Source organism: Chiloscyllium plagiosum, chromosome 29 (assembly GCF_004010195.1).
Source record: "Chiloscyllium plagiosum isolate BGI_BamShark_2017 chromosome 29, ASM401019v2, whole genome shotgun sequence".
Classification (NCBI taxonomy): Eukaryota; Metazoa; Chordata; class Chondrichthyes; order Orectolobiformes; family Hemiscylliidae; genus Chiloscyllium; species Chiloscyllium plagiosum.
In genome coordinates, this window is record NC_057738.1 from 32,426,035 (window position 1) to 32,438,062 (window position 12,028).

At 38.8% G+C, this 12,028-nt stretch overlaps 1 protein-coding gene across 6 annotated transcripts in view; it reads right to left on the reverse strand.

Moving 5' to 3' along the window:
* The window catches only part of LOC122564494 (dnaJ homolog subfamily C member 13), a 150,592-nt gene that overhangs the window by 64,656 nt on the left and 73,908 nt on the right, over positions 1-12,028 (reverse strand). For all 6 annotated transcript variants that reach the window (XM_043719456.1, XM_043719454.1, XM_043719455.1 and 3 more), the window contains exons 22-25: positions 11,208-11,290; positions 10,307-10,460; positions 4,580-4,683; positions 4,335-4,494 (exon numbers count right to left, since the gene is read on the reverse strand). In XM_043719456.1, the coding sequence (XP_043575391.1) occupies positions 4,335-4,494; positions 4,580-4,683; positions 10,307-10,460; positions 11,208-11,290 (501 nt within the window). The remainder of the gene's footprint in view (positions 1-4,334; positions 4,495-4,579; positions 4,684-10,306; positions 10,461-11,207; positions 11,291-12,028) is intronic.

Below are 12,028 nucleotides of genomic sequence, written 5' to 3' on the forward strand. Positions count from 1 at the left end.
CTGCCATCACACTAGCCAAGTGTCAAATCTATAGCATTACCGGATGCAGGTGTGGAGAATGTCAATCTTTTTATTTTCAAAAATAACAGAAAATGCTGGAAATACTCAGCAGGCCAGGCAGCAAATGGATAAGGAAACATTTCAGGTCATTGACCATTCATCACAATCAAGAGATGCTCCAGATTTCCCAAAGCACATTGAGAGTCAGGAAAACAAGAGACAGAGGTCTGTGATGGGCAGGAGGGCAAATATAATTAAATGGTTGTCATGGTGACAGTGCAAAAATAAAGATGATAATAAAGGTTTGTACAGAACAAAAGGAGGGGTCCCACTTCTATTCGGATCTCTCAATCTGATCCTATTCAACCGAAGTGCACTGCAAGCTGGAGAAAGTAACATATTTCTTAAACACCACAGCCTTCTGCAACAATAGCATTGAATTGAACAGCCCGAACTTAACCCTTTTAACTATCCATTTTCTCTCAGAAGGCACCTGCTGACAAAGGAGACTGATGACACCATATCTGCGGAGATTAGAGAACATGCAGGCCTACAGTCCCAGAGGTCTACTCAGCTTTCTCCTGTCATTCCTGCCTACGGGGGTTACTTTTCTATCTATGCTACATTTCCCATGGTTGCCTGCATTTACTAGACAGCTATTAGACCTCCTTTGGACCCGTCATTTCTTATCCAACTTGGTTTGCAGTAAAACAATTCATCTCTAGTGTATTCTGAAGATAGATAACTGACCTGAACAGCTAACCTATTTTCTCTCTCCACTATCTTACTGGGAGTCAGAGTCAGATGTACAGCACAGAAACAGACCCTTTGGTCCAACTTGTCCAGGCCAAGCGTCCCTAGGACCATAACATTAAGTGTACAAGTCCTGTCCTAATTTGCCCTTCCAAAGTGCAGCACTTCACAATTATCTGAATTAAACTCCATCTGCCACTCCTCAGCCCATTGGCCCCTCTGATCAAGATCCCATTGTGCTCAGGGGTAACCTTCCTCACTGACCACTACATCTCCAATTTTGGGGTTCTCTGCAAACTTACTAGCTATACCTCTTATGTTCACATCCAGATCATTCATATAAATGACTTGCTCAGTATTTTTTGTTAATTCAGGATTTCCATCATTGATGGCATTGTTTTTTGAAATTTGGTCAGTGATTTGCTTTAGTATTTAAAAAGCTCAGTGCTTTTCTTCACGAATTAATTAACAAGGCAAAGATAAGAATGTCGTTACGATACAGCACATACTGTCTACATTGTAACCTTTGCCATACTGGCTTATGACATTTAAAGCGAATAAGGCTTCACTGAACAGTGTTGCACAAATTTGGATTTCAATTTTCTGACAATGGAGGGCTCATTGTTACACAAGTCAAATGGCTCAAAGTCAAATCATCTTCCCTGACTCTAGTCAACATGGAATGTGGTTCACCTATGAAAGAGCACAAGACATAGTGCCATTTGGTCCTTCAAGCCTATTTTGCCATTTGAGATCGTGCTAATCAGCTACCTCAACTCCACCTTCCAACCTTTATATCCCTCGATTCCCTCATGTGCACAAATCTTTCACCTTCAATTTTGAATTATACTCAACAGCTAAGCATCCAGATTTAGTAGAATTTCAAATTCAGAGACCTTTGAAGAGAAGAAATTTATTCTCATCTTAGCCCTAAATGGACAACGGTTTATTTAGCATGTGAACCCAGAGGGCAAAAAATCTTCTCACCATCTACCCTCCAAGAACTTGCTGTGGCAACCTACCCACTATGACTGACAGTTTGTCACATTTGCAAGAGGAACACAGTGGGTGACAAACCCCAGGGAACACAGACCAAAGCTGCCCTTGGGATGACTCATTTCCTTTGGGAGCATTTCAAAAATTCGTTTTCTAACCAACTGAAACTTCTGCTTGTTTAAATTTAAGAACTTCTAGTGCTTCTGGTTCACTTTATAATTCCATTCTATTAGACAGTTTTCCAGGACAGATTCTCTTGAATTCTGCCTGGTTGCTGCATGGCATCAAATTCTCACAATTATGAAACTCCCTTGTTGAAAGCACTATTGGGAATACCTCCCTCCCTCCCTCCCACACTCACAGCCACAGTCTTTTTGAACAGCTGCTAACCAGCACCTGGAGTGCAATCAGGATGTACAATAAATGCTATAATAGCCAGCAATACCTACCTCCAGTGGTCAAATTTTTGAACATTAGCCTACTTCAGAATTTAAAACAAAGGAAGAACAGAGTCTATGAAGTCAATTACAAAGTTATAAGCCATTGCTGATAGATTCAGAATAGGGCCCCACTATGCATGGGCTAAATAAACCAGCACAATACAAAGCTATTAGAAAAGAAATAGTAGGAATGTTAAAGTTGCTAGTGCCTTACCAGACAATAGGGCTGCTCTCTCCGCGACAGAGCTGCAGTAGTTTAACCTGAGAGTCTCCTCACACAAGGGGAGAGGTTGAGAAGGAGAGTCCTTCATGTTAAACTCAGCCAGTGGGAGTTGAACCCACGCAGTTGGCAGCACTGAGCTAACTGACTCCAAAAACAGCTTATTTCTGTTTTTTTTTAATTCATTCACAAAACGTGGGTGCCACTGGCTGGGCCAGCATTTATTGCCCATCCCTAATTGTCCAGAAGGCAGTTAAGAGTCAACCTGACTTGGTCACGGTGACTCGGTTTGGAGTCACATGTAGGTTAGACCAAGTCAGGATGAAAAAAATTCCTTCCTTAAAAGGGCATTAGTGAACCTGATAATCCTGACAGTCAGCATTGGTTTCATGGCCATCATTAGACTCTGAATTCCAGATTTTTATTGGATTTAACTTCCACCACCTGCCATGACAGGATTCGAACTCAGGTCCACAGAACATTACCTACATCTGGATTAAGTCTAGCAAAAATACCACCAGGCCACCATCTCCCCCATTATACACTTAAACCAACAATAGTTTTTGTAATAGTACAATTAGTCAAATTCCCAGATTCCAATTCTTAGAGCATAAACTCCACAGCTTCCTAGCGACAGGGTAACTAACCTGGACTGTCACCAGAGAAAAACAAACACGGTTAGGTTAGATTACATTTTTGCACAGGAATCTAAGAAAGCAGGAGCAAAGGCCACTTGGTTTAAAAAAATCTCAATTACTTTTGTTACGAAATGTATTTGGTTCATGATTAAAGTGTATCAATGATTTTCACTGACACCTTAGGAGCAGAGATATAGCTTTAAATAAAATTATCAATTTCTTGGTCTCTTCATTTTCACCTTCTTCCAGCTACAGGTATAGATAATAAGCTCCAATTTTAATTTCATCTACAAAGAACTTGCACCTAACCTGAACAAAAAGTTGTTTTGTAAGTCAGGGGCAGCACGGTGGCACAGTGGTTAGCACTGCTGCCTCACAGCACCAGGATCCCGGGTTCAGTTCCAGCCTCGGGCAACTGACTGTGTGGAGTTTGCACATTCTTCCCGTGTCTGCGTGGGTTTCCTCCGGGTTCCTCCCACAGTCCAAAAATGTGCAGGTCAGGTGAATTGGCCATGCTAAATTGCCTGTAGTATTAGGTGCATTAATCAGGGGGAATGGGTCTGGTGGGTTACTCTTCGGAGGGTCGGTGTGGACTTGTTTCCACACTGCAAGGAATCTAATCTAATCTTAAACACCTGCGTGGGTTTCCTCCGGGTGCTCCGGTTTCCTCCCACCATCCAAAGATGTGCAGGGTCAGGTGAATTGGCTATACTAAAAAATTGCCTGTAGTGTTAGGTAAGGGGTAAATGTAGGGGTATGGGTGGGTTTCGCTTCGGCGGGTCGGTGTGGACTTGTTGGGCCGAAGGGTCTGTTTCCACACTGTAATCTAATCTAATCTAATCTAATCAAAAAAAAAAGTCAGACCTACAAGTAACCAGCATGGCACAAAAACATAAAGGGATAGCCTTTAAACATACATAAGCATATTCCATTACACATGGAGGAAACATGAAAATAAATTCCTTGATAAACAGCTGAACCCAGTTCAAAAGAACACTTTGATATCATTTTGCAAAGTGTATAACACAAGTTAACTTCAACTATTTTATAGCTTCAAAGTTCTAATATCATAAAACACGTCCAATGTAATCCTCAAGAGTACAGTTCTGACAAGAAGAAAATTAAGACAGAAATCCCAAGACTAGAACAACCGGTGTCTTTAATGCTACTGCAACGAAAAATATAGAGAATTGATACCTTTGCAAAAACTAGGCTCCATATGCAGCTTGTCTAAAAAAAATGTGCTAAGCTAACAAGAACAAAGTTCAAAAGATTTGTTGTGCTCACCCTGTCCAGCATTCCAACAATGTATTTAGTATCACTGAATGGTCCTATCTCCTCATAGCATTTGCCGTAAACAATGGTCAAAGCTTGTAAACATAAACACTTCATATTCACTTTAGGGGTAAGCAAGAAGCGATGATACAACTCATTGAAAAATTCATACCTGTAATAAATGCACACATTGAAACAAGGTATAAAGGGGAAAATATAATTAAACAAGGAAATTTGTTACAGGAATTCAGGCTTACGATCTCTTGATTGTAATCGTCTCTTCATTTTCACCTTCCTCCAACAACAGGCGGAGATAATAATCTCCGATTTTGATTTCATCTGCAAGGCACTCATATCTAACCTGAACAAGAGGGGAAACAATGGGCAGAGTTGAAAATCCCCAAACCAACTGAAAATAGCATCACCTGCAGTCGCAGACTTATAAAATGATTCTTCCAAAAGGGAGATAGCACACAAAAGAAAATAAAACAAGCAAAACCAGAAACAAATTGGGCACAACAAAACACAAGACGAGCAAAACCAAAAAAAAGTACCAAAATTAGCAAAAAGTATAAACAAGCAACAAAAAAAGGAGAGGAAGTGAACATAAACCGAAAAAGTGGACAACAGCATTACACCTTTCACAGGAAAATTCTGGGCACTTATTTTTAGCTTGGTCAATGTAATAAGTTTCCTTCAGTTTGAGTCGAAACCGACCCAATAAACAGTTCAAAATAAAGTTAAAAATGCTGATTTTTCTTCATTTGTGAGTTTTTATGTATTCAAGGAGACAAAAAGTGAAAAACTTATGATCCCAGCTGGTGTTAATACAGAGCAAGCCAGTTCCCAGAGGGAAACCGGTTTGTTAGATCCTCACGCTGGAGGTCACTGACTGAATACTGACATAAGACTTCGTTTTAACCTAAAGAATACAGCATTAAACAAAGTTTTTTTAAAAAAAACTATGAACTACATCATTTTGGACATATTATTACAAAGTTTTAACTACAAGTATCAAAAAAAAAGATTCACTTATTCCTTTCATTCCAGCACAATCTTTACAAAGACCCAAATGTCAGTGAAGACACCACCATCTCCACACTGAATTTCCTTGCTCAGACTCAATGGGACAGTTGCAACTGGTTTCCTTTCCACAAATTTCAGTGCAGTCCCCAGAAGCTAGTCCCCTTCAGCCGATCTCACCCCTCAAAATAATCGAAGAAAAACGGCAAACTAAATTTGCTATTATGATGAAAGGTCCATGATTTATTATCTGGAATAATGAGTTTCAGATTGGGCAATATCATGCATAGATTTAAGTTTGATCTGTATTTCAATATTGTGGGTTAATGAGGGAAGACAAATTACTAAAGGCAGAGTAGTTCTGGTGAGTCTGGAAATATATTTAAATGAGGCTTTAAAAGTATTAAGGACAAAAGTAGAAGGAAGTGATGGGGGGGGGGGGGGCGGCAATAAGACAAAACTTCAGAATCAGAAGGGCTGTGGACAAGAAACTTATGCAACTCAGAAATAAACTCACTTGATAAAACAGCATACTTAAGGGCCTCAGGAAGGAGTATTGCACAAAACATATCAAGTGAACATAGATGTCTTCCAGAAACAAACAAATACAACCGTGCTAAATGAGTAAAGGAACTCTAAAGTGAAAACAGGGTGACCCTTCATTGAGGCTTGAGATGCTGTGAAAGTTATTGTTAAAGGGATAAGAATTGAATCTTATTTCTGATTTTTGTAATAAGTCCATTTCATCTAGTTCTTGTAGAGCTTTTAGAAAGTGGTGTAAAATAAACTGGAATATTCTTTTGCTCAAAGTAGGTTGATAGCTCTTGTGAATATGCTCAGTGACTGACCATCATGGTAATCAAACTGCAAACAAAGTCTGTCACATTTCACTCGAATCTGACTTGTTCAGTATCATCAGTTGGGATCATAATTATGAATTTAACTTCAAAGTGAATTCACAAGTTCCCTGTTTTCTGCAATATGTCACACTCTGACACACATTACTGACTGACCAACTTTTGCATTTCTCGCTGTGTAACTGGACTCCTGTTACTGGGGAACAGAGGAGTTTCTTTTCCATTTTGTTTAAATTTCATTAAAATGTATGAGAACAAACAGAACAACTTCTTGCACAAACCCAACACAAAATTGAAACTAAACCATGTCTTGTTTTCTTAGTCCTGCCTCTATTTATAGGTCTTGATTTCTTAAGATGGGTAATTTCATCTAGTTCTTGTTGAGCTTTTAGAAAGTTTTGTACAAAATAAACTTAAATATTCTTTTGCTCAAAGTAGGTTGACAGCCTCTTCTGAATATGCTCAGTGACTGACCACCCCCCCCAACCCCCTGGAAATGACATCACCCACCTTAAGAAACCAAGACCTATATAGAGAGAGGCGGAACATACCAACAGCGCTTCACTGGAGACATTCTGGTGTTACCTAGTCATGGTGACGAAACGTCTGAAAAACAAACCTTCCAGCTCAGCAAGCTAGCGTATCAAACTGAGCTACAAGTTTTTAAAAAAAAAATCACTAAACGAAGTTAAATGGTATAATTTTAAAAGGAATGCAACAGACTCCTGGGAGTTAAAGTACACATACTTGGCAGGATAAAATTGACAATGTTTGAAAAACATATTTTTATAAATGTCAGAAAAAATCTGCATGATTTACATGGAGGAAATGAAAACCATTGTTTAACTCATGGAGACAGGCCAGCACTCAGACATTTTTATATAAAAAAAAAAGAGAGGAATTAGTTTTATAGTACACATCATTTCTCCCCCCAAAAGCTCTACACACAAACATCCAAGTGAAGCAATTAAAAGGAGTAAGCAAGATACACCACATTTGACATGAATTAGTTGACTGGTATAATTTAAACTGCTTTGTATGGTCCTTCAAATCATCGAATTCGATCACATATTTGATTAGAAAACTAATATGTGAAGCAGTTGTTACCAGAACACACTCCTATAACCAAAGCCCCATACTAAGATCAGCTCACTTTTACGTGATGAGAGTGTTCAAGTGGTATTCCAGGACTGAAGCACATAAAACTTAAGCCAACCCATCAATGCAGTATCGAGGAGTGCTATATTGTCAAGTGGTACGATGAGGTATAAAGCAGTTGATTAAAATAGACCGAGATCTCTGTTCTAATGCTGATTAACTGTTCAACCAGTAGAAACAAAGTTGACAAAACACGCCCAGAAACCCTAGCCACTCTCCCATACAAAGACATCCCTGATATGACTGCCAGACTACTCAGACCCCTTGGTATCATGGTAGCCCAACACACGAAAACAGCAGTTCAAACTTTAAAGACCCTATACAATGAGCAAAACTAATGTCATTTACAAAATACCGTGCAAGGACTGTAACAAACACCGTACTGGACAAACAGGTAGAAAACTAGCCACCAAGATACATGAACACCAACTAGCCACAAAAAGACATGACCCTCTCTCACTAGTATCCTCACACATGTATGAAGAAGGATATCACTTCTACTGGGACAAGACACCCATCCTAGGACAAGCCAAACAAAGACATGCACGAGAATTCCTAGAAGCATGGCATTTCAACCAGAACTCTATCAACAAACACATCCACTTGGATCCCATCTATCACCCTCTGAGAAAAAGGAACTGGAAGTGACTTCATCACAGGAAATAACATCACCAACCCAAAGAAACCCAAACATAAATAGAAAGCAGGTAGTTTCAGCATTGCATCACATGAGGTTCACTGAAGATGTTACCTAGTAGGGTAATGAAACGTCTGGAAGTAAACCTTTCAGCTCAGCAAGCAAACCTACATCCAAAACCTCAACCTAAGCTACAAACCTTTTCAAAACTCACTAAGTAGAAACAAACTTTTATAAGGCAGTTTTGTATATTAGTCACCTTGAATGAAAAGATCTCTCAGACACAGCTGGCTAATCGTTGACATCCTTGTTGGAGGTAAGACATACCTTTGTTGTCACACATTGTGATTTTGAATGTCTATGGCTACCACTGGAAAGCCAATGCCCAAGATATGAGAGAACCATTGCAAAAGTTCAGTCAAGTACAGTTTCTTTCCTGGACATGGACCAAAGTCCCATATTATGGTCACAATTCAAATGGTTTTCAGAGGCCACAACTCAGTTGAATTCACATGACACGAAGATCCATAAATACCTGGCCAGACCCACTGAATTTATTTTCCTGATGCAATGTATAGATGGTCAGATAACAAAAGTAAAATTTAGACTGAGTTGCACGTTGCCAACAGTAGTCATAATTTGTCCAGCACAATTTGTTTTTAAAAAATGTATTTAGAACATAGAACAGTACAGCAAAATACAGGTTCTTCAGTCCACAATGTTGTGCTGAGCATTTATCTTAACCCAAGATCAACCTAACCTACACACCCTTCAATTTACTGCTGCCCATGTGCTTGCCTAGCAGTTGCCTAAAGGTCCCGAATGTCTCTGGTTTTACTACCACTGCTGACAGTGCATTCCACGCCCACATTACTCTCTGCATAAAGAACTACCTCGGACATCTCCCTCGTACCTTCCTCCAATCACCTTAAAATAATGACCCCTCATGACACCCATTTCTGCCCTGTGGAAAGGGCTCTAGATACCCACTCTATGACTCTCATTACCTTGTTCACCTCTCTTCCTCCTCCTCTCCCATGTGAAAAGCCCTAGCTTACCCAACCTCTCTTCATGAGAGTAGCCCTCCAATCCAGGCAGCATCCTCATAAATCTCTTCTGCATCCTCTCTAAAGCATCTACATCCTTCCTTTAATAGAATATGGTGTCCAGTTCTGGTCACCCTAAGTGCGGTCTCAGCAGGAGTTTATAGAGCTTCAGCAAAACCTCACGACTCAAACTAAATTACCTGTTAATGAAAGCCAAAACACTATATGCCTTCTTAACAACCCTATCAACTTGGGTGGCAACTTTGAGGGATCTATTTATGTGGACTCCAAGCTCCCACTGTTCCTCCACACTGTCAAAAATCCTGTCTTTAACCTATTATTCTGCATTCAAATTCGATCTTCCATAATTAATTACTTCACACTTTTCCAGGTTGAACTCCATCTGCCACTTCTCAGCCCAGCTCTGCATCCTGTCAAATTTCTTGTTGTACCCTGCAATAGCCCTTGACACTATCTACAATACCACCGACCTTTGTGTCATCAACAAACTTACTAACCCACCCTTCCACTTCTTCATCCAAGTCATTTATAAAAACTACAAAGAGCAGAGGCTTAAGAACAGATCCCTGCGGAACACCACTGGTCACCAACCTCCAGGCAGAATACTTTCCATCCACTACAACTCACTGTCTTCTTTCAGCCAGCCAATTCTGTATCCAAAGAGCAAAATTTCCTTCTATCCCATACCTAACTTTCTGAATGGGCCTACTGTGGGAAACCTTATCAAATGCCTTACTGAAATTCATATCCACCACACCCACTACTAGACCTTCGTCAACTTGTCTCATATCCTCAAAGAACTCAATAAGGCTCGTGAGGAATGACCTGCCATCTGTGGAATGTGGCGTTGCTGGCTGTGCCAGCATTTATTGCCCATTCTTAACATGAAGATTGTCTTGCCCATGTGATTTCAAACTAAAATCAGGACAGAAAAATTTCTTCCTTGAAGATGAAAAAAGTAAACCAGATGGATTTTTACAATGATGAAAAGCGATTACATGGTCACAATTAGGCCACCTTTATGTTCCAGACTATTATTGAATTCAAATCTGCCATGATGGGGTTCAAACCCTTAGAACATTAACCTGAGTTGCTGGATGATTTGCCCAATGATATTATCACTACTCCTCCACCTCCCCATGTTTAAGGCTCACTAAATATTGGGTAAGACCAAGATTGATAGAAAGAATAAAATGAACAATTGCATTTAATAACTTCACCTCAAAAATCAATTTCTCTTACTTCAAATTCCTGGTGATTCCAAGAAATAACACTAGCAATTCCCAATTCTTTGTCAATGTTAAAAGCCCTTATTTCTGCTTCAAAAGCATCTCTCAATTCTTCTCTCGTTTTGTAATTCCAAATTAAGTTAGATTTGGCATGATCCATCTGAAACCTGTGTGTAAAAAAAAACTTTTATTTCAATTTGTTGGATTAGATGATGAAATTCAGAATATGTACTAACTATACTAGAGTACCATTTCCTACAGCTAAGGCATCAAAATAAGCTAATTTTAGACATGAAAGACTTGTCCATTTACTGACTAGTTGTGTAATACACAAAGGAGTTACTCAACACATTACAAAAGTTTGAGTACACCTGAAGGATCATAAAAGCACCTTGCAAAACAGGCTGCAAAATAAAGTTCAGAAATATTTTTCTTCCAGAAAAGTTGACAGTTTCTCTACTGGCAGCACATCAGTATGAGACAAATACTGTCATGTGGCCCATAGCCAAACAAGTTAATATGTAACAACAGAAGTTCCTCAAAAAGCTCAGCAGGTCTGGCAGCACTTGGAGAGAATTCAGAGTTAACATTTTGGATCAAGTGACCTCGACCTGAAACATTAACTCTGATTTCTCTCTACAAATGTTGCCAGACCTGCTGAGCTTTCCCCAGCAGTGTATATTTATGTTCCTGGTTTACAGCATCTGCAGTTCTTTTGGTTTTTTTTTATTAAGTTCATATGTAACCAACTAGTTCATGAAAAGGCATCAAGAGGAGCACACTATAGTATTAGCCACAGCTTCCCAAGAGGAGTGGAAAAGCAAAACAGACATTTCAACTACTACTCATTCTTAATACATTGGAGGTAAGTGAAAGTTACAATTCAAAATTTTTTTTTTAAAAAAGTGTTTTACTTGTAGTAGAAGAGATCCCAGTTTGCTTCTATTTTAATCCTTTGTCGCCTTTTTCTTAAAACAACTGGTTTTTGGTTGGCATTCTATAAATTAGAAAAGGAAATCTGCTTTAAATCATTAGTTAAAACAATATCAACATGGGCAAACAAGTTTACAATTAATTTGTGACGGCAGATTACACAACAAGTCATAATTCTCCAGTTTGGGTGCTTCATGCTTATACATTTGAAGTTATATTTTGAATAGGTTTCTCAGTAAGGGCATGACGATTAACCTACCAAAACCTTGAAAAAACTAAACAGTGAAATTCTCGATATGGAATTTGAAAATAAAGCTTTTAATTAAAAGGATTATTTAATTAAAGGCTTTAGTTTTTGCAATGTCTATGTGCATTTAGTCAAAGATTTTGAAAAACTGAAGTTATTTGACATACTATCCTTTTTACTCTTTAGTTAGATTCAGGACTCATGGTTACATTATGACCATCCAAAATAGAGAAAAGATCTGTTCTGAACTATAAATTTTCCTCAAATCAATAATGGGCAATTCAAACCCATTACCAAGTAATTTCAATAAGTTTCAAACAAAAATAAAAACAAACGGTGTGGCTGAGTATTTGGGCAAATGCAGCTGATCTTACAAAGGGAAGATGGATTTGTAAACTATCAATTAGGTCTGGTTAATTTTGAGGTAAAAGACAAGAAAGTATTTGTGGATGTTCTGTACCGGGACTTCCAGAAGGCATTCAATAAAGATGTGCTTAAAATATTAAAGACAAAAAATAAATGCATGGAATAAAGACATGCCTCAAGAAAGGGAGA